This window comes from Bos indicus x Bos taurus, chromosome 8 (genome assembly GCF_003369695.1).
Source record: "Bos indicus x Bos taurus breed Angus x Brahman F1 hybrid chromosome 8, Bos_hybrid_MaternalHap_v2.0, whole genome shotgun sequence".
In the NCBI taxonomy this organism is placed as follows: domain Eukaryota; kingdom Metazoa; phylum Chordata; class Mammalia; order Artiodactyla; family Bovidae; genus Bos; species Bos indicus x Bos taurus.
The window spans coordinates 52,632,266-52,655,751 of record NC_040083.1 but is presented as its reverse complement, the minus strand read 5'-3'; the positions used below and the strand labels follow the sequence as shown (position 1 = coordinate 52,655,751).

The 23,486-nt window shown below is 40.0% G+C and overlaps 1 protein-coding gene across 9 annotated transcripts in view; it reads left to right on the top strand.

The window, feature by feature from the left end:
* Positions 1-23,486, top strand: part of PRUNE2 (prune homolog 2 with BCH domain) — a 292,420-nt gene that overhangs the window by 80,975 nt on the left and 187,959 nt on the right. For all 9 annotated transcript variants that reach the window (XM_027549503.1, XM_027549502.1, XM_027549497.1 and 6 more), the window contains exon 6: positions 1,127-1,221. In XM_027549503.1, coding sequence (XP_027405304.1) covers positions 1,127-1,221 — 95 coding nt within the window. The remainder of the gene's footprint in view (positions 1-1,126; positions 1,222-23,486) is intronic.

Sequence of the window (23,486 nt, the reverse complement as noted above, 5' to 3'; positions counted from 1 at the left end):
CTATTACAAGGGTGGCCAACTTAATTATGATAGATTTATGGGTCATATTTATAAAGTGCATTGTGAGTAAAATTACAATTGAAAACATGGAGGCTTTCCTAAATGCATCCTGAAAGCAAATTTTGGCCTTCCTATTATTTGGTTATTTACATGGTTATGTTGGTTTTTCTTGGAGAAGGCAATGGCACCCCACTCCAGTACTCTTGCCTGGAAAATTCCATGGATGGAGGAGTCTGGTAGGCTACAGTCCATGGGGTCGCAGAGAGTTGGACACGACTGAGTGACATCACTTTCTTTCTTTTGACAGTTCCTTTTGGAGAAGGACATGGCAACCCACTCCAGTGTTCTTGCCTGGAGAATCCCATGGATAGAGGGGCCTGGTGGGCTGCAGTCTATGGGGTTGCAGAGAGTCGGACACGACTGAGCAACTAACACACACACACACACACGTTGGTTTTTCTCACCTACTCCGCTTCTCTTCTCTGCTTCTGTCTGTTGTGGGTTTTTAGTCTGACCTCTGAGTATTTAATCTTCTGGGCTCCCCTGAAGATTACTGGTTTCAGTTGGATTTGCTCCACAGAAGAGTTAGAGATATATGGGGCATAGGAGTCAAAAGAAGGGGAAGAGACAGTTGTATTTCTTCCCTGCTCCCTTCCTGTTTTGGTGCTTAGTTTCTGGCAACCCCTCTTCTACTATTTCAGATATCTGTTTCCTTCACTTGAACTTCTGCTAGTATCTGGATGCCTCTCTTATTAATTTTCTCAGTCCCACCCACATCTCTGTAAGTGTCCTTCCATTAAAGAATCTTCTTTGGCATCCGGAGGGGTGAATTCTGTTTCCTGCTGGGATCCTCACTGATGCAAATATTATCACTATGTGATTTTTTGCCTTCATGTGTGTGTATTATGGTTAAAAGAGATAAGAGAGGGGAAATACTGAAATTAAGAGGGTGACGTCTTCAAATAAGGAGGGAGGAGGGTTCAGGATTGGGAACACGTGTATACCTGTGGTGGATTCATTTTGATCTATGGCAAAACCAATACAATATTGTAAAGTTAAAAAATAAAATAAAATAAATATTACCAAAAATCTCCCTCAAATATAATGTTTTTTTTCTCACCCACAGGTTTAGGTATTGAACAGACAATGCTGAAGAATCTAAAGGAACTTTCAGATGGAGAAATAAAAGTGGCCATTAGCACTGTGAACATGACCCTGGAGGTAAGGGTGGGAAAGCTTTTTTGGCAATGACGGATTTTACACAACTGCATTTTGAGCAACTGGAACTGTTCTCTCTATTGCATAGTTAGTGTTAATCTTTTGCTGCAAATACTTCTTATGATGTATTTGACTAGAAATGTGCCTTGTTATTTTGGATGAAAACACTGTGCTAAACCAATGAAAGATGCCAAACAAACCTGGACTCCCGAGATGAGTGCCATTTCATTCATCTCAGAATAAAACAAACATCTCAGAAAAACAAAACAGACCCACATGTGTATACATGTGTGTGTATTTGTATGTATGTAACCTATTTAGCAACAGTGATTATCTGTGTGTTTGGAGAAGGAAGTTCAGATTCACTTCCTTTATCTGTGCCCCACCCTGCATTATCCGTAGATCTTTTCTAAGAAACTAAGTTGTTCTTTGGATTCTGTAAGCTCTTTGGATCCATGTCATTTTGATAATCAATGATGAGAACTCTAGAATTCATAAGATCCTCCTTCCAATCTGTTAAATGAATGATCCAGAGTGAATATAGCTCTTGATTTTGTGTATTTCCTTGGTAAATTGTCTTTTGTCTACTTTGGGGCTTTTCAGTGACTTGCATGTTAATCCTAACTAGCCTAACTAATGGAATTATATTTTACAGAGGCACATTTGTGTGGTGTAGAAGTCTGAGTTTTTTTTTTTTTTTTTTACTGTTACATTGCCTTGATCAAGTGATTCATCTTTAATTGAGGCACTGAACTCTCAAGTCAAGTTTATGGGGATAAAAATGGCTGAATAGGACTTGGTGTTTTAGGTTTTAGAACTGTATATTGCTATTCCTTTTATTTGTTTCATGGTAATGATTACCATATCACTGTGTATATTTCTAGGGCATGTGTAGGGCCATGCCTCAGAAAAACCAAGAACATACCAGGCTCTTTTTTTGTGAGTTCTTTGTAAAATTATTTCTATTGTTTTGATAATGTAGTTTGACTTGTGGATCCCATATGAGTACCAGGAGGTAGAGTGTTGTCACTAAAGACACTCACATGTAATGGTGATGTAGTGCCTCATAGTATATAGTACACATTCTCATTGCATGTAGAAACTCAACTGTTTCTATGGACTTTTGCATTGATAAATGCTCCCTATAATTAGACGAAGATGTGATTCAATGCAGGAAATACATGCAATTTGGGATGTAGTAACCAGATAATCACCTTCAATTAGAAATCTGCTTTGTGTCTAGAAATGCAAGGAAGACATGGATCTTGCAAGGGTCAGTAGCTCTGAGAATCATTTCTCCCAGTTCAAGCCTTAGGGTTTGCTTTCTCTTTCCCTCCTCCCCTGTCTCCCTTCATTTAATGGCAACTTATTAGGTTTTAAATGCCTTGTTTGGAATTCCTTTCTAAATTAACATAGAGCATCTTGTAATTGCTTAGGGAACTGTCTATAGTTGGCAAAGTATTTTAAGGCTATTATTATTCTTATACACTTACTGTAGCTTTAAGGTACCTTCATTTATAATATAGGTGTATACAAATAGCTTTGTCAGATATGTTAAACTGTAAATGTTTGTCAAGGTGAGTAAGTGATAAAAAGATCATCTTAATCTTGAGAGTAATTTACATAGAGGTCCAGTAATTAATCAGGCCAATAAATACATCTCTGGAAGAGCTATATGATCTTCTGGGAGGAGGGAGAAAGATTTTATACATATAAGAAGGTACGCAGATTAAACTCTAATCAACTGAATGAGAGCTTTTCACTTTTGCATGGATATTAAGGATGACTGAGCAATGGAGAAGGAACTCCTTAGTATCATAGTGTATCTTCTTTGAAAGGGAAAATGTACACTGTTTATTTAAGCTTTTAGTTGGAAAAATCCCCAAGCTAAGGGCAGAGTTTGGTTTTCTCCATAAATCAAGCTGTGATACAGTGGCGTTTTCACAATCTGTCTGTGTTTGATTATATTTTAGCATTCCTTTCCTATCTGCATTTAAAAAATCATGATAGAATCCCACCATCTTATTTTGTGTATTTTGGAACAACTGTCTAATTGCCCTTTAAATCTAGATATAGTCTCAAAGAAATGTCCTTAGTTGCTATGGATTTCTAAATCTCATTTGTCCTCCAAAACATGGTTGAGACCTAGCTACTTCCTGATGACTCCTAGAAATTCTCCATTTCCTATTACCACTTGCAAAATTGACCAACTTAGGACTTAAAAATATACTGTATCTTCCATTAATTTTGAACTTGTTTTAAATATTTAGTCATAGTTAGACAATATTTTAAGTTAACTGGAGATAAAGATGGTATTGTTGAGTTCTATCTCGCTTTAATTTCCTGGCAAAATGCTGGAGACATAGTAGGTACTTGGTAAACACAAATCCATGTTGATGTCTGCCCTTTGTTCCTTTGATATCTGATTTTTATTTCCTTTTAAATTTAAGTAAGTCAGCTAGGAAAGCAAAGCCATCTATCTCTGCATCGAAAACAACTTACTTTGTTTCCTTCCAGTCAGTTTCAACGATAGCTGAAGGCTGAGATCAGATAGGTAAAATATAGGCCATATATTTGTCAGTAGAACTGCTTCTCCACTTCTTCAAAAATTGGTTACTTGTCCCTGGAAAGAATCACCTAGAAGTTCTGTGTGATACCAGGGCAATAAAAAAGAGGATTCCTTACATTTTCAATGGCCCTTTGCAATGCTGCAGCTCCACAGTTGTATGTGTCATGACCTTTATCTGCCTGGTGACCCAGTTAATTTTTTTGGGTGGAAATATTGAGAAAATGAGAAGAATTTGTCTCCTTGCGACACACATAGCATGTTCGTTGGAGGCAGCACTGGTTTGGGCTTTAGAAACCACTGCCTTTAACAGATGGGTTAATTCTACCACATAAAGAGAAAGCTGCTAAACCTTTTGCCTCTCATTTGTATTGTAGTACATCTCACAAATGATAGTTGTTCTAATTAAGGTTATATAGGTTACTGAAGGGGCTTCCCTGGTAGCTTAGCTGGTAAAGAATCTGCCTGCAATGCAGGAGACCCCAGTTTGGTTCCTGGGTCGGGAAGATCCACTAGAGAAGGGATAGGCTACCCACTTCAGTGTTCTTGGGCTTTCCTGGTGACTCAGACGGTAAAGAATCTGCCTGCAATGAGAGAGACCTGGGTTCAACCCCTGGGTTGGGAAGATCCCCTGAAGGAGGGCATGGCAACCCACTCCAGTATTCTTGCCTGGTGAATCCCCATGGACGGAGGAGCCTGGTGTGTCACAATCCATGGGATCACAAAGCATCAGATGCGACTGAATGACTAAGCACAGCACAGCACAGGTTACAGAAAAATCTACCCTTCAAAGTAAATAATTACAATAATACTCTTTCAGTGCTTTGTTCAATATATGAGGTCAGAATGAGTATGACTTTGAAAAGCAGTAGATAAAATGGTCTCATCAGAAGCATGGCCAGAGTGCTGGTTCTTGCAAAGAGTGTTGGAAGCTAGGACAGTGGAAAAGATACTGTTGTCCCATTTCACATGGTTTCCAGTTCATTATGAGTCTGAATACAACACACATCTTGTGGGGTGTATACTCCACATATTGGAATCTATTTCATTCATTATGGTTGTGCCTGATCTTTTGTGACCTTTTCATTGTTTGTCAACTAGATTATCAGAAAAGAGACATGGATGGTTTTGATTTTGTTCCAATCCTTCATTTTAATGGAGGAACCAGTAGAGAGAAATGAAGGTTATCAAAAACAAAAATCTATGTTGAAAACTTTAAATAATAAACCTTAGGGGAAAAAAGAAGGGAATTTATGGATATTAAAGAGTGTGCTTAACTGGGAGAAACTTGGCCTTTATGCTGTTGTCAGCAGAATGGAGTGATTATAAATCTTGGACCTACTTTACTCCTAGTAAAGCAGTATATCTAGATGTTAAGGGAAGGGAACAAAATTGTCCAGTCCAGTCCAGTGCCACTGCAGCAAATGAGATTGCTCATGGCAATACCACATGAATAGTTCCCTTGCCAACACCAAGTATTATTACATCTCCATTAAGCATCTCCCAAAAGGCTGTGAGTCATTACCATGTTTCTTCAGGAAGAACAATAACCAGGCACTGACTTGATCACTTTTGCTATGACTGATCACATTATGAATTATCCCATAAATATACTGTATCAGTCTACTGCCATAACAGAGCACCACAAACTGTGTGACTTAAACAATATAACCTTATTATGTCACGGTCTGGAGGCTAGAAGTCCAAGATCTGCTATTGGCAGAATAAGTTCCTCCTGAAAGCTGAGAGAATCTGATCTAGCTTCTGGTGGTTTGCCGGCAGTCTTTGGTGTCCTTCAGCTTGTAGAGGCATCACCTTGGTCTCTGCCTTTGTTGTCACATTATCGTCCCTCTGTGTATGTCTCCAAATTTTACCTTTTTAAGGCATATTGGATTAGGGCCCAAGTATAATGACCTTATCTTAACTATTATATCAACAATAACTTTATTTCCAAATAAGGTCACGTTCTGAAGTGCTGAAGGTCAGGACTTCAACATGTAATAAAACTGTGAATGAACCTACTGTCTGTTAAGCACGTTTCATCTGTCACTCACACGTGTTTTTATCTTAAATCAGTTTCCTTTAAATGAGAAACAGTGGGAATTTCCAATTCTTGAAGTTTTGTCTCCTTTATTTGGAACTGGAGTCCGAGGGAATAGCTCCAACTCGTTTTCTCTCTGGGGCCCCCTCATGACCAGACTCTGTGCTATTTGAAACCTGGAATAGAACACATGGGATGCATTCTGGTAAAGTGACTCAGACCTCTGACTCATTCTGCCCTGCACAGAGATTGCCAGAAGAGCTGCACCTTGGAACACTGCAGAGGGAAAGATAGCAGCCTTTTCCCTAGCATTCAGAACACAAACCAGAAATTATTCCCAATTCCCAATAAATTCCTTCCTAGTAAAAGTTGAACATCTACTCAGACTGCAGTGAAGTATCTTTGCACCATTGTAACTGGTGATTTTAGACTGAAAGAACCAGTCTGAAACCTGGTTTACCAATTTTAAGCATCAAATATGATTTTTCATTGTTTGAGCTTGGAGTTTTTTTGGAGTTTGGGATGAAATCACCTTGAATATTTACCTACCTTATTCTGTCATAAAATGTGTAGTGATATTTGAGGAAGTAGATATTACTTTTGATTAGCATATTCTTTAAAATGCCAAACACTTATGCTGGAGGTGATTTTTCAAATCTGTTCAGCAAATCAATGGAACTATGTGTAACCACTGCCTTTGTTTCCTTTTGGGTCCAGGGCTTCCAACTCCTACTTGTTGAGAAGGAGTTGACATTTGATGATGCATGCTCACGATATATCAGGCAGTGAACTTGCAAGCATTGTCCTATTTAATCCTCATAGCAACCCCATGGTAGAGGGGATATGATTACCTCTGTATTGGTTAAGGTAACTCTAACAGCAGCAACAGATGAACCCCACATCTCAATACATAAGACTCAATACATAACTTATCCATTTTTGGTTATGCAGCAAAATCCAGTTTAGTGTTTCGGGTTGGGTGGCCAGGGGTGATTCAGATACCATCTTTTAATACGTGGCTCCCAAGGTTGCCTGAGACATCTCCATCGTATTTCTTCAAGATGGAGAAGAACTTGGAGGGCCAAAATTGGAAGGTTTTATGGATCTTGTCAGAACATAGCATCTGTCACTTCTCACATTACATTGGCCCAGTCACATGGTTACATCTGACTGCAGGGAGGCTGAGAAATGCAGTCTAGTTACTCGCCAAGAAGGAGAACCAGTTTGATGAACAATCAGCCAGTCTCTGCCACAGTCTCCATCTTGGAAGTGAGGGTGTTGGAATCTGGGAAGGTTAAATCATTTGTCTAAAGCAGAGCTGAGACCAAAATCTAGGTCTGTTCTGTCCAAGCACTGTGTTTATTACGTGGGGTATGATGCCCACTCAGGGGCTCACTGGTAAGTCACCAGGTGTCAGTCATTGTCTGAACTCCAGGTGTCAGACAGCCTAGATAGACATCCTCGAGCAATCCTTGGTTGGAACTCTTATTCTCCATACTCTTGGTACCAAGCCTCTTCCTCTTTATGTTCGTATCTTTGCTTCTTTAAAAAATCACTTTAATTTTTGACCTTGTGAAGTGAAGTGAATACCATGTGAAGTGAAGTGAAAGTTGCTTAGTCATTTCCGACTCTTTGTGACCCCATGGACCATACTGTCCATGCCATTCTCCAGGCCAGAATACTGGAGTGCGTAGCCTTTCCCTTCTCCAGGGGATCTTCCCAACCCAGGTCTCCTGCATTGCAGGTGGATTTTTTTTAACAACTGAGCTATCAGGGAATCCACGTAAGTTCTAAGAATTCATAGTAAATATAATTATCAGCTCCTCAGATAGAGGAGATTTGGAAAAATAAGTCAAATAGATAATAATAATAATAATAAATAGTACTATGAGGTGAAGGATAGGACATGATGTAGGAAGGAAGGAATTCTGATGTTTTTTGGCTGCCTGCCTCTAGAATTCAGGGACATGGGTATTCTGGTTTACCTGCTTGAGATATAACTTTTTCAAATCTGTGTTCAGAATAGAGAGCAGCCCAATCAGTGGAAATTTTTAGTGATAGAGATTAAAAAGAAAATGAAACAGTGTTACTTTTGAGCACTGTTGTAACTCCTAAAAGGAAATTCTGAGCAGTTGAGGTGTTAGGAGTTCTCAGTTCAAATCTGACTGAAGAGTCCAAAGGTGTTTAAAGCAAATGACAAGCACAGTTAGGTGGCTTTCATTGTGTGAATTTAACAATCAGTGTGTGCGTGTCATCTGAAGTGTAAATTACAATATATGAAACTAATTCAGAGCTAATAATTCATAGCTTCTTGAGGACAATGGCATAATGAAAAAGTGACACCTGAAATTAGAGTGTGGACTTGTGTTCCTACTCTGAGCTATGAGCAGTTCTTGGTAACCAGACATAACTGAAATGAGGGACTTGAAATTCCCTATTTAAAAAATGGTTTATCGTATCAGTGGCAACAACACTTTGTCTGAAAAAATGTCCTCAGCACCGGAAGCGTTTAAAATTTAGAATCCTTATAATTTGTAGGTAGGTAGCTCCTTTTGCAGATGACCAAAAATATTTCAAGATACCAGATGAAGTCTACAAACTAGTCTCTCTAGAGTACGTTATGAAATTCCTGTTTTATATCTACAGTAAACTGAAGTTAAAAGGCAACTTGATGTTTTCATTGTTTTTACCTATTGTCCACTTTCAGATGGATTCTCAAAACTTGACCTAGCTAACCATACTTCTCTATATTTATTTCTTTCAGTGGTACAAAATAATACTTATCATTTAGAGATCAGACATTTCCTCGTTATGTGCTGTGCTGTCTTTGCTATGGGATGGCGTCCTGGACCTTTCTCCTTCTTCTCTGAAATGCTATAGAAATGTATCCATATGGAGGGGGTAGAAAAGAAGGAACATAGAAAACATAGAGCCTGGGGACTTCTCTGGTGGTTCAGTGGTTAAGAATCTGCCTTCAAATGTGGGGGAATTGGGTTTGATCCCTGGTCAGGTAACTAAGATCCCACATGCCATGAGGCAGCTAAGCCTGTTCCTATGTGCCACAACAAAGAGCCAGAGCAGCCAAAAATACTTTCAAAAAGAGAAAGAAAGAAAACAGAGGCTGCTCCAGGCATAAACTCTTCTCAGGACCCAGGAATTCCCACTGACTTCCTGGGCAACTGTGCAGTGGGAATGAGATAATAAGATCAGATGCTCTGAAGACACTGCCCCATCAAGAGGCTGTGTGGAATTTAAGGGATGCTAACTTGGAATACAGAATGAAGCAGGGCAAAGACTAATAGAGTTTTGTCAAGAAAATGCACTGATCATAACAAGGCCTCTTCCAACAACACAAGAGAAGACTCTACACATGGACATCACCAGATGGTCAACACTGAAATCAGATTGATTATATTCTTTGCAGCCAAAGCTGGAGAAGCTCTATACAGTCAGCAAAAACAAGACCAGGAGCTGACTGTGGCTCAGATCATGAACTCCTTATTGCCAAATTCAGACTTAAATTGAAAAAAGTAAGGAAAACCACTAGACCATTCAGGTATGACCTAAATCAAATCCCTTATGATTCTACAGTGGAAGTGAGAAATAGATTTAAGGGCCTAGATCTGATAGATATAGTGCCTGATGAACTATGGACGGAGGTTCGTGACATTGTACAGGAGACAGAGATCAAGACCATCCCCATGGAAAAAAAATGCAAAAAAGCAAAATGGCTGTCTGGGGAGGCCTTACAAATAGCTGTGAAAAGAAGAGAAGCGAAAAGCAAAGGAGAAAAGGAAAGATATAAGCATTTGAATGCAGAGTTCCAAAGAATAGCAAGAAGAGATAAGAAAGCCTTCTTCAGCAACCAATGCAAAGAAATAGAGGAAAACAACAGACTGGGAAAGACTAGAGATCTCTTCAAGAAAATTAGAGATACCAAGGGAACGTTTCATGCAAAGATGGGCTCGATAAAGGACAGAAATGGTATGGACCTAACAGAAGCAGAAGATATTAAGAAGAGATGGCAAGAATACACAGAAGAACTGTACAAAAAAGATCTTCATGACCAAGATAATCACGATGGTGTGATCACTGACCTAGAGCCAGACATCCTGGAATGTGAAGTCAAGTGGGCCTTAGAAAGCATCACTACGAACAAAGTTAGTGGAGGTGATGGAATTACAGGTGAGCTATTTCAAATCCTGAAAGATGATGCTGTGAAAGTGCTGCACTCAATATGCCAGCAAATTTGGAAAACTCAGAAGTGGCCACAGGACTGGAAAAGGTCAGTTTTTGTTCCAATCCCAAAGAAAGGCAATGCCAAAGAATGCTCAAACTACTGCACAGTTGCACTTATCTCACACGCTAGTAAAGTAATGCTCAAAATTCTCCAAGCCAGGCTTCAGCAATATGTGAACCGTGAATTTCCTTCAAGCTGGTTTTAGAAAAGGCAGAGGAACCAGAGATCAAATTGCCAACATCTGCTGGATCATGGAAAAAGCAAGAGAGTTCCAGAAAAGCATCTATTTCTGCTTTATTGACTATGCCAAAGCCTTTGACACTGTGGATCACAATCAACTGTGGAAAATTCTGAAAGAGATGGGAACACCAGACCACCTGATCTGCCTCTTGAGAAATCTGTATGCAGGTCAGGAAGCAACAGTTAGAACTGGACATGGAACAACAGACTGGTTCCAAATAGGAAAAGGAGTTCATCAAGGCTGTATATTGTCACCCTGCTTATTTAACTTATATACAGAGTACATCATGAGAAACGCTGGGCTGGAAGAAGCACAAGCTGGAATCAAGATTGCCGGGAGAAATATCAATCACCTCAGATATGCAGATGACACCACCCTTATGGCAGAAAGTGAAGAGGAACTAAAAAGCCTCTTGATGAAAGTGAAAGAGGAGAGTGAAAAAGTTGGCTTAAAGCTCAACATTCAGAAAACGAAGATCATGGCATCCGGTCCCATCACTTCATGGAAAATAGATGGGGAAACAGTGGAAACAGTGTCAGACTTTATTTTTCTGGGCTCCAAACTCACTGCAGATGGTGACTGCAGCCATGAAATTAAAAGACGCTTACTCCTTGGTAGGAAAGTTATGACCAACCTAGATAGCATATTCAAAAGCAGAGACATTACTTTGCCAACAAAGATCCGTCTAATCAAGGCTATGGTTTTTCCAGTGGTCATGTATGGATGTGAGAGTTGGACTGTGAAGGAGGCTGAGCGCCGAAGAACTGATGCGTTTGAACTGTGGTGTTGGAGAAGACTCTTGAGAGTCCCTTGGACTGCAAGGAGATCCAACCAGTCTATTCTGAAGGAGATCAGCCCTGGGATTTCTTTGGAAGGAATGATGCTAAAGCTGAAACTCCAGTACTTTGGCCACATCATGCGAAGAGTTGACTCATTGGAAAAGACTCTGATGTTGGGAGGGATTGGTGGCAAGAGGAGAAGGGGACGACAGAGGATGAGATGGCTGGATGGCATCACTGACTCAATGGATGTGAGTCTGAGTGAACTCTGGGAGTTGGTGATGGACAGGGAGGCCTGGCGTGCTGTGATTCATGGGGTCGCAAAGAGTCGAACACAACTGAGCGACTGAACTGAACTGAACTGAACCTCAAACATGACTATTGGACATGGGTGCAGAGGCAGAGAGAAAGAAGGCACTGGGAGGAACTACATGCCACTCCAGGAAGCCCAGGTAAGTTGATTGCTGGTGAATGAACAGGGTAGAGTCAGTGTCCCAGTTGTTGGTATTTTACTTGCTGCATCTCTGGTGGATACTTTGATTCAAATTTGTATGAAAATATGTATTATTTATAGCCATTCTTTCTTTTTATTACATCCCCACTCCCAACATATCCATACATCTACTTTGCACCAAGGACATGGAAGAAGAGGGTTGGACACTCCAGCTTAGCATTCCTGAGGTGTTGAGTCCAACTGGCTCCCCACTCACTGGCTTCTTCTTAAAGTAAAATGGTGTTCCAATTATCTACTGCTCTTTAAGAAGCCATCCCCAGAGCCTAGAGACTTAAAATATTATCTCTTATAGTTCTTTGGGTTTGGGGGGTTCAGATGGGTAGTGTTTACTCAGGGTTTCTCATGCAGTTGTAGTCAGATGGTAATTACCTGTGAGGTTGTTTAGCACTCAGTGGGCACGGGCTTCTCGTAGACTGACACTAAGATTCCAAGAGAGAGTCATAGGAGTGAGCTTTCTAAGATGCAGATGGAAGCTCCAATTCTTGTTACGTAATTTGAAATATCTCAGAATATCACTTCTGTCATTTTTTTATTGGTCATGCAGTTCCCTAAGGTCAGCCCAGATAGATGATAAAATAGAATTAGCAGTGGTGGCTGGCAAATGTTTAACAGTGGGCTCTCTGCGGGGCGGGGGTGGGGGGGGGTAAATATATATATGTGTATGTATATCCACACATATTACTGGTATGCAGGATATATGGCACACTATTTACAAATGATATACTCTTTATTGTAAATTCTATAGTATTAGTTGATTCCTACAGTATGAGTTAATTAATTTTAATGCAACTCTTGTATTACCAATTGATAAACCAGTATAGTTCCAACAAGAATGTGGTTGATGTTTTTGGCTTTTTAACAAAAAAGTGAAACAATGAAGACTGTTTTTCTGAACTGTGCCTGTAACAACATGAATGACCTCTTCGCCAACTTAAAGAATAGTTTTCAAATACTGGAATAACGTGTCCTCAGAATTTTTTGTGTGTGTGTGCTATTCACAATGTGATGGCTAGAAACACAATCCATTTTTTTTTTTCACAATCCATTTTTAAGTGTGTAATTATTAACAACTTTTCCTCCGTTACTTTCTTAAGACAGGCACAGAAAAGGCACAGCTCTTTTCTGAAAAGAGCTAGATAGTAAATATTTTAAATTTTGCCAAAAAGAAAAATTGAGGACTTTATGTGGGAACTTATATAACAACTGAAAAGCGTTTAGCTCATTGGCATACGGAAACAAGCAGTGGGCTGAGTTTGGCCTGTGGGCTATAATTTGCCAACATCTGCTATAGAAAATCAATAAAACAATTAAGCTAGCTTTGATTTGTAGTGTTTGCCGATTTTCATAACGTAAATACTCTTACCATGGGCAATTTCAAGGTACCAATGTGATATCGTCAAAACACGGTTAGAGGGGACTTCCTTGGTGGTCCAGTGGCTAAGACTCTGACCTCCCAGTGCTGGGGGCCTGGGTTCGATCCCTGGTCAGGGAACTAGATCCCACATGCCGAAACTAAATGAGGCCATGTGCTGCAACTAAGACCCAGCACAGCCAAATAAATAGATGAATATTTTTTTTAAAAACACGGTTGGCTAAAAGAGCAGATCTGAGGTAGTATCCCAAAAAAGAAAAGAAGAATAGATCATCATCATGTTATACACTTCCCAATCTGTTTTTTTTTTTTTTACAAATAAAATGGTAATGCAGTTAAAGTGTATAACAGATGCAATAGATGTAAATAATCTCAAGCACATAGATAATGTAGTAGAATAATTAGGAAGCGATGAGTTTTGAGAATTTATGACTTGTTTTTAGTATGATTTATATAATGTGTAATATTTAATTTTTATAATGGCTGTGTTTAATTTATAAATGGTGGGTTTGCAAATTTCCTGAAAATTTTACAGTCATCTGTTACCAACCTGTACAAGTCAGTGAAAGCACACACACCGCTGGGAATTAGACCCCAATTCTTTTTTTGTATATTTTTTTCATTCATTTTATTGAAGTGTAATTGATTTAAAATATTGTGTTAATTTCTACTGTACAGCAAAGTGATTCAGTTTTATACACTTATAAATTCTTTTTCATATAATTTTCCATTATGGTTTATCATATGATTTATCATTATGGAACTTCCCTGATGCCTCAGATGGTAAAGAATCTGCCTGCAATGCAGGACACCCGGGTTTGATCCCTGGATTGGGAAGATCCCTTAGAGAAGGGAATGGCAATCCACTCCAGTGCTCTTGCCTGGAGAAGTCCATGGACAGAGGAACCCACCAGGCTACAGTCCATGGGGTCGCAAAGGGCTGAACATGACTGAACGACTAAAGCAACACATTGAATATAGCTCCCTGTGCTATACAGTAGGAACTTGTTGTTTATCCATTCTGTATATACCAGTTTGCATCTGCTAATCCCAAACTCCCAACCCATCCCTCCCCCTTACCCCTTCCTCCTTGGTAACCACAAGTCTGATCTCTATCTATGAGTCTGTTTTACTTTCATAGATAAGTTCATTTGTGTCATATTTTAGATTCCACGTATAAATGATATCATGTGGTATTTGTCTCTGTCTGACCTACCTCACGTAGTATGATAATCTCTAGGTGCATCCATGCTGCTGCAAATAACATCATGCCATTATTTTTTACGGTTTAATATTTCATTGTGTATATGTACCACATCTTCATTCTTTCATCTGTTGGTGGACATTTAGTTTGCTTCTACGGCCCAGCTGTTGTAAATAGTGCTGCAGTGAACGTTGGATACATGTAACTTTGGGAATTAGTTTTCTCTGAATATATGCTGAGGAATTGAATTCCAGGATTACATGACAACTCTGTTTTTAGGTTTCTGAGGAAGCTCTATACTGTTTTCCACAGTAAGTGTACCAACTTACATTCTAACTAACACTGTAAGAGGGTTCCCTTTTCTCCACACCCTTTCCAGCATTTATTTGTAGACAGAATGATGGCCATTCTGACTGGTGTAGCTACTACCTCATTGTCGTTTTGATTTATTTCTGTAATAATTAGTCCAACCAGTCCATCCTAAAGGAGATCAGTCTTGGGTGTTCTTTGGAAGGACTGATGCTGAGGCTGAAACTCCAGTATTTTGGCCACCTCATGCGAAGAGTTGACTCATTGGAAAAGACCCTGATGCTGGGAGGGATTGGGGGCAGGAGGAGAAGGGGACAACAGAGGATGAGATGGCTGGATGGCATCACTGACTCGATGGACGTGAGTCTGAGTGAACTCCGGGAGTTGGTGATGGACAGGGAGGCCTGATGTGTTGCGATTCATGGGGTTGCAAAGAGTTGGACATGACTGAGCGACTGAACTGAACTGATTAGTGATGTTGAGCATATTTTCATATGTTTTTTGGCCATCTATATGTCTTCTTTGGAGACATGTCTATTTAAATCTTCTGCCCATTGGGGGCTTTCCAGGTGGCTCTAGTGGTAAAGAACCCATCTGTCAATGCAGGAGACATAAGAGACATGGGTTTAATCCCTGGTTTGGGAAGATCCCCTGGAGGAGGGCATGGCAACCCACTCCAGTGTTCTTGCCTGGAGAATCCCATGGACAGAAGAGCCTGGCGGGTTACAGTCCATAGGGTCACAAAGAGTCACACACGACTGAAATGACCTAGCATGCATGCCCATTTTTGATCAAGTTGTTTTTGTTTTTGTTTTTGTTTTGATATTGAGCTACATGAGCTGTTTATATATTTTGGAGATTAAGCCCTTGTAGGTTATTTCATTTACAAATATTTTTTCCCATTCTGAGTGTTGTCTTTTTGTTTTTTTCTTTGTTTCCTTTGCCTTTTTGGCTTTTATTTATATTGCTTTGGGAGACTGACCTAAGAAAACATTGGTACAGTTTATGTCAGAGAGTATTTTGCCTATGTTCTCTTCTAAGAATTTTAAAAAATTATTTGTTTGTTTATTTATTTTTTGGTTGCATGAGGTCTTCATTGCTGTATGTGGACTTTCTAGTTGCAGCAAGCAGGGGCTGCTCTTTGTTGCAGTGCATGGGCTTCTCATTGAGATGGCTTCTCTTGTAGGGAACATGGGTTCTAGGCACTCAGGCTTCAGTAGTTGGGCTCATGCACTCTAGAATGCAGGCTCAGTAGTCGTGGAACATGAGCTTAGTTGATCTTAGGAATGTAGAATCTTCCCAGACCGGGGATTGAACCTATGTTCTCTGCATTGGCTGGCAGATTCTTATCCACTGTACTAACAGGGAAGTCCTTCTTAGAGTTTTGAGGTGTCAAATCCTATATTTAAGTCTTTAAGCCAGGTAGAGTTTATTTTGTGTATAATGTGAGGGTTTGTTCTAATTTCATTGATATACATGCCACTATCCAACTTTCCCAGTACCACCTGCTAAAGAGACTATCTTTTCTCCATTGTATATTCTTGCTTCCTTTGTCAAAGATTAATTAACTTAGGTGTGTGAGTTTGTTTCTGGGTTCTCTGTTCTATTCTGTTGATCCATATGTCTGTTTTTGTGCCAATGCCATGCTGTTTTGATTACTGTAGCTCTGTAGTAGTATCTGACATCTGGGAGGCTTATGCCTCCTGCTTTGTTCTTTTTCCTCAGGTTTGTTTTAGCAATTTTGGGTCTTCTGTGTTTCCATCTAAAGTTTAGGATTATTTGTTCTTGTTCTGTGAAAAATGTCATGGGTAATTTGCTACGGATCACTTTGGGTAGTATAACCATTTTAACAATGTTAACTATCCCAATTCAAGAGCATTGGACCCCAGTTCTTGATGTGAGGTGAAGTGTACGCCCTTAGGGAGGGAAGGAATTGAACGTGGCCAACTTTGGAGACCATTTACCAAAGAAAGGGATTGCTCCTGGTACCCAAGACTGTGTAATCAGGTTCTAGGCTTTCTTCTGTGAATCAAGAAAAATTAGGATCTCTAGATGGGTAAGATGGGGAGGGAGGTGGGAGTGATGTTCAAGTGGAAAGGGACATGCATAAAACTATGGCCAGTTAATGGTGATGTTTGGTAGAAACCAACACTACTGTAAGGCAATTATCCTTCAATTAAAAATAAATGTAAAAAAAAGAAAAAGTAGGATCTTAATTTATGATTCCTTGTTTACTTATCTGATTTTATGCACTTCAGTCAGTTAATAATCTTGGCCTAGTTTAAGAGTGGGTAGGGCCATGCTGCAGCTAGAGATAATGGGTCATGTGCACAGTACTGAACAGCACTGGGTAATTAGTCTTTAGAGTCCTCAGTTCAGTTCAGTTCAGTTGCTTAGTCATGTCTGACTCTTTGCAACCTCACGGACTGCAGAATGCCAGGCTTCCCTGTCCATCACCAACTCCCAGAGCTTGCTCAAACTCATGTCCATGGAGTTGGTGATGCCATCCAACCATCTCATCCTCTGTCATCCCCTTCTCCTCCTGCCTTCAACCTTTCCTAGCATCAGGGTCTCTTCCAGTGAGTCAGTTCTTCACATCAGATGGCCGAAGTATTGGAGTTTCAACTTCAGCATCAGTCCTTCCAATGAATATTCAGGATTGATTTCCTTTAGGATTGACTGGTTTTGATTTCCTTGTAGTTCAAGGGACTCTCCTCCAACACCACAGTTCAAAAGCATCAATTCTTCAGTGCTCAGCTTTCTTTACAGTCAAACTCTCACATCCATACATGACTACTGGAAAAATCATAGCTTTGACTAGACAGACCTTTGTTGGCAAAGTAATGTCTCTGCTTTTTAATAGGCTGTCTAATCTGGTCATAGCTTTTCTTCCAAGGTGTAAGCATCTTTTAATTTCAGATGGCTGCAGTCACCATCTGCAGTGATTTTGGAGCCCAAGAAAATAAAGTCTGTCACTGTTTCCATTGTTTCCCCATCTATTTGCCATGAAGTGATGGGACCGGATGCCATGATCTTCGTTTTTTGAATGTTGAGTTTTAAGCCACCCTTTTCACTCTCCTCTTTCACTTTTATCAAGAGGCTGTTTTGTTCCTCTTCACTTTCTGCCATAAGGGTGGTGCCATCTGCATATTTGATATTTTTCCCGGCAATCTTGATTCCAGCTTGTGCTTCATCCAGCCTGGCATTTTGTATGATGTACTCTTCATAGAAGTTAAATAAGCAGGGTGACAATGTACAGCCTTGACATACTCCTTTCTTGATTTGGAACTAGTCTGTTGTTCCATTTCTGGTTCTCCTGTTGCTTCTTGACCTGCACACAGATATCTCAGGAAACAGGTAAGGTGGTCTGGTATTCTCATCTCTTGAAGAAGTTTCCACAATTTGTTTAGAGTCCTACTTGGATACAAACATCACAGCTACCCCTGCCTCTACTCATTAGTCACCTCCCATGCTGGGGACCAAGGCTCTTGTCCCAAAAGCCTTGTCTTCCCCCTCTGGTCTCTTCTATTCAGCTAAAGACATTCAGTAATGTATCCTGGTTTGTCACCAGTTTCCTCCCAGGTTTTACCATCATGGGCTGAGCTAGTGAGATCTCATAACATTCTTTGAACTACATTTTTCACAAATCTTTTTTTCCCAGTCACTTCCTGTCTTTCCTATTATTTATAGGTTTCATAGTTTTTCCTTTTCCATACGACCCCTGCTCCTTTTCAGAAACCCTGATCCATTCTTCACTGCCACTTCTCCTACCTACATATTACCACACTTTCTTCCAGTAACTTCTTAATTATTTGTAATTAAAAAGCCAATAAAAAAATCTTTCTATATATCATCAAAATGTCTAAGGCTCTTCACTTAAATGTGATATTTCTGGTACTCCTGTCACCTTATTTGGGAATCTCTCTTGTAAGTTCATGATCACTTTGGGAAATGGGCATATTACAAGAAGGCATTTTGAATAAATTAATGTATCACTGCAACTTATGATAAATAAAAATTATACATTCTTAGACCTTCAAAAGTAATAAGCAGGCAATTCTGTTTTACTGAAATCCTTCAGTAGGAGCAGTAAGCTGAACCTTGCCTTGTGAAGGAAATGGAGCATCCATGCCCACCTTCCTGAGAAATGAGCTCCATGATATGCTAGAATTCGGCACCTCTCTTCTTAAGACCATTTAATAAATGTTGGTGTTTGGAGAGCTAATAGGTGTGCTTTGGTTCTAGTCCTTGTAACTTCCCATAAAATGACAAAGAATCCAGAACATAGCCTGTTAAATTAATTCATTCTCAACTTCAGCACTGCTGAGGGAATTAAGAAATAGCATTTCACAAAATATATTGGTGACAATTTGAACTTTGTATAGAATAATATCTAATTCTCTTTTGCATGTTTCTTTACAAGAAGGGAAACCCTCAGGACATAGCAATATGCTAGGATGACTGCTCCTTCACTCTGTAAATACATTTTTAAAGTGTACTGTAATGTCATTTTGATGGTTTAGTTTCTGGAAGGATTTGGCTAATTACATTTCTAGGAATGTACTCAGACCAGTTTTAGCTGCCCAGCATTACTTTTAATAGCAGCTGTTACTTACCTTTTCTCTCACTTATTTTCCTCCCTCACCTGCTTTTGAAGTTATTTTGCTGATTTGGAGCCCTGACCTTGGTTTAAATTAGTTTGTCTGTAACACTCCTGTGAATCATCTGCAATATTTTAATGGTTAATTACTGCCTTGTATCAACTTGTCAGAGAAAAGCAGGCAGGAAAATTGTTCCTTTTTTTGTGTGACAAAAGAAACTTGTTCAAAAGAGAAGCAGTGAAGTGGGCTGGTGGATGCCCCTTTCCCATCCGTGTAGGTAAATGCTGAATTGATTCTTTAAGTTATAAGACTTGGTACATACTGAGCTGAAATAATAAATTTACACCAAATAGCCAGTGGCAATTTAAATAAATAAGAAGACTCAAACAAAAGAATAATATAGGATTCTTTCCAGAATAGACACCTTGTTCCTTAATCAACAGTGATTGCAAAGATTGGTTGTGTGGAATTTGTGGGGAAAGAGTGGGTTATGGTAGGTTGGTGGTGTCACCTAGTGGCAGAAAAGGTAAAACAGAATAAGGTGCTAGAACTAGGATTTGGTAATTGTCTTTTAGTCTTTAATGGCACCCCACTCCAGTACTCTTGCCTGGAAAATCCCATGGATGGAGGAGCCTAGTAGGCTACAGTCCATGGGGTCACTAAGAGTTGGACACGACTGAGTGACTTCACTTTCACTTTTCACTTTCATGCATTGGAGAAGGAAATGGCAACCCACTCCAGTGTTCTTGCCTGGAGAATCCCAGGGACGGGGGAGCCTGGTGGGCTGCCGTCTATGGGGTCGCACAGAGTCAGACACGACTGAAGTGACTTAGCAGCAGCAGTCCTTCAAAAGAATAATTTAATGCTCCTTGTATTCATAGGGTAGCACTAGTCAATACCTCAAATATTTCAAAATTTAAAAATAGATATAGTAGTATCCAGCATTTGTTGAGTGTTTCAGATCAGTTCAGTCGCTCAGTGTTGTCCAAATCTTTGCAACCACATGGACTGCAGCACGCCAGGCTTCCCTGTCCATCATCAACTCCCAGGGCTTGCTCAAACTCATGTCCATGGAGTTGGTGATGCCATCCAACCATCTCATCGTCTGTCATCCCCTTCTCCTCCTGCCTTCAATCTTTCCTAGCATCAAGGTCTTTTCCAGTGAGGAGTCAGTTCTTCGCATCAGATGGCCAAAGTGTTAGAGCTTCACCTTCAGCATCAGTCCTTCCAATGAATATTCAGGATTGATTTCCTTTAGGATTGACTGGTTTGATCTCCTTGCTGTCTAAGGGACTCTCAAGAGTCTTCTCCAACACCACAGTTCAAAAGCATCAATTCTTTGGCGCTCAGGTTTCTTTATAGTACAACTCTCACATCCATACATGACTACTGGAAAAACCCATAGCTTCGACTAGACAGACCTTTTTTGGCAAAGTAATGTCTCTACTTTTAATATGCTGTCTAATCTGGTCATAGCTTTTCTTCCAAGGAGCAAGTGTCTTAATTTCAGATGGCTGCAGTCACCATCTGCAGTGATTTTGGAGCCCAAGAAAATAAAGTCTGTCACTGTTTCTATTGTTTCCCCATCTATTTGCCATGAAGTGATGGGACCAGATGCCATGATCTTCGTTTTTTGAATGTTGAGTTTTAAGCCAACTTTTTCACTCTCCTCTTTCACTTTTATCAAGAGGCTGTTTAGTTCCTCTTTGCTTTCCTCAACTCCCATGGGAGCAGGTATAAGGGTGGTGTCACCTGCATATCTGAGGGTATTGATATTTCTCCCAGCAATCTTGATTCCAGGTTGTACTTCATCCAGTCCAGCATTTCTCGTGATGTACTCTGCATATAAGTTAAACAAGCAGGGTGACAATATACAGCCTTGACGTACTCCTTTTCCTATTTGGAACCAGTCTGTTGTTCCATGTCTTACTGTTGCTTCTTGACCTGCATACAGATTTCTCAGGAGGCAGGTAAGGTGGTCTGGGATACCCATGTCTTTAAGAATTTTCCACAGTTTGTTGTGATCCACACAGTCAAAGGATCTGGTTTCTAAATCCAGCTTGAACATCTGGAAGTTCATGGTTCACGTATTGCTGAAGCCTGGCTTGGAGAATTTTGAGCATTACTTTACTAGCGTGTGAGATGAGTGCAATTGTGCGGTAGTTTGAGCATTCTTTGGCATTGTCTTTCTTTGGGATTGGAATGAAAACTGACCTTTTCCAGTCCTGTGGCCACTGCTGAGTTTTCCAAACTTGCTGGCATATTGAGTGCAGCACTTTCACAGCATCATCTTTTAGGATCTGAAATAGCTCAACTGGAATTCCATCACCTCCACTAGCTTTGTTGGTAGTGATGCTTTCTAAGACCCACTTGATTTTGCATTCCAAGGTGTCTGGCTCTAGGTGAGTGATCACACCATCATGGTTATCTGGGTCATTAAGATCTTTTTTGTATAGTTCTTCTGTGTATTTTTGCCACTTCTCCTTAATATCTTCTGCTTCTGTTAGGTCTATACCATTTCTGTCCTTTATTGTGCCCATCTTTGCATGAAATGTTCCCTTGGTATCTCTAATTTTCTTGAAGAGATCTCTAGTCTTTCCCATTCTGTTGATGTCCTCTATTTCTTTGCACTGATCGCTGAGGAAGGCTTTCTTATCTCTCTTTGCTATTCTTTGGAACTCTGCATTTATATGGGTATATCTTTCTTTTTTTTTCTCCTTTGCCTTTAGCTATACCATACATTTTATTTTTATTTTCTCAAACCTCCATGACTGCCCTTTGAAATAGGCCCATTATTATCTTCATTTTGTAAATTAACTATAAAAGACTACTCTAGAAATGGTAGTTCATGACATGAAGTATTTGTGGCTATCTTTGGCCTTCCAGCATTTTAGACTAGCATTCTTTTCATGATGCCATTATGAAATCTAATTTTCAGTGTCTTTATAATGCCTATTCCAAGAACATCTGCTGGTGATGCTCCATTGTTTTGGTTTCTAAGTGTGCTTTCATTTTAACCAAAACCAAATAGGTCATCTTGTACCTACCCGCCCATGGAGCCCTAACAGTGAGGCTCCCAACCTACACTACAGTAACTGACATACCAGCTCAGCTTATAACACATCAGGCTAGCTGATCTGGATTGAAGAGGAGGGTTTGAAAGCATGTATTCATCTCATCCATTCATTTAATCACCCACTAACATAATTGTTTGTCATCAAACAGTTTTATTGAGTAGCTAGTATATGATGAAATATGGACTAGATACTATAGTAAAAGCTTATGAGTGATTGGTAATTTTAATTGGCTTTAATGGGCCAATACAGACACCAAAGTTTCTGACTCAGTAGCTCTGGATTGAGTCTGATAACTTGTGTGTCCAATAAATGCCCTAAGATGCTAATGTTGGCTGTTCCAGAGACCACATTTTGAGTACCGTTGACTTAGAGCCACTTGATTCAGGTTCCAACTTTTGGACACATACTCTTGCCTGGAAAATCCCATGGACGGAGGAGCCTGATAGGCTGCAGTTCATGGGGTTGCTAAGAGTCGGACACGACTAGGCGACTTCACTTTCACTTTTCACTTTCATGCATTGGAGAAGGAAATGGCAACCCACTCCAGTGTTCTTGCCTGGAGAATCCCAGGGATGGGGGAGCCTGGTGGGCTACCGTCTATGGGGTCACACAGAGTCGGACACGACTGAAGTGACTTAGCATAGCATAGCATACACAGATACTGAGGAAGAAAAGTGGCATTCATCAGACTTCTAGCACTATGTTAGCTGCTTTATATTAGTTATCTTTTAAAATCCTGATGCCTTCCTTATGATGTACATCAGTCATTCTTATATTTATTTTACAGGTGATTAAACTGACTCAGAAGAGGGAAATAAACTACAGAGTGGGCATTCCAATCCAGGGACATCTGATTCCAAAGTTCAGTCTTTCCTAATTGTTCTTTGTTGGGTCACAAAGGAGGAAGCTAATTGTTAATATCAATGATTACCTCGTCTGTATCTTTCTGGAACTGTCTTACTGAGTTAGCTGGCTGTGGACATAATTCATGAGAGATAAGTTCTGGTATGAGAGATAAGAAAGTTCATGTTTCCCCAAAACTTAGTGGCTTGAAAGAGCAACAATTTATCATTTCACATAATTCTACTGGTCTTGTCTGAACTTACTCTTGTGGTTACAGTCAGCTCATAGCTCTGCTGAACTGGTTGATCTAGGGTTGCCTCATTCATGTAGGTGGAGTCTCAGCTGGGAAGGCTGGAATGAATAGCTAGATGGCTGAACCTCTCTCTAAATGTGGTTGTTCAGATCAGATTTCTTCACTTGAGAGCAGAAGCCTTCCAAGATGGTAGAAGCAAGAACTTTGGGCTCTTGAAGTTCAACAAGG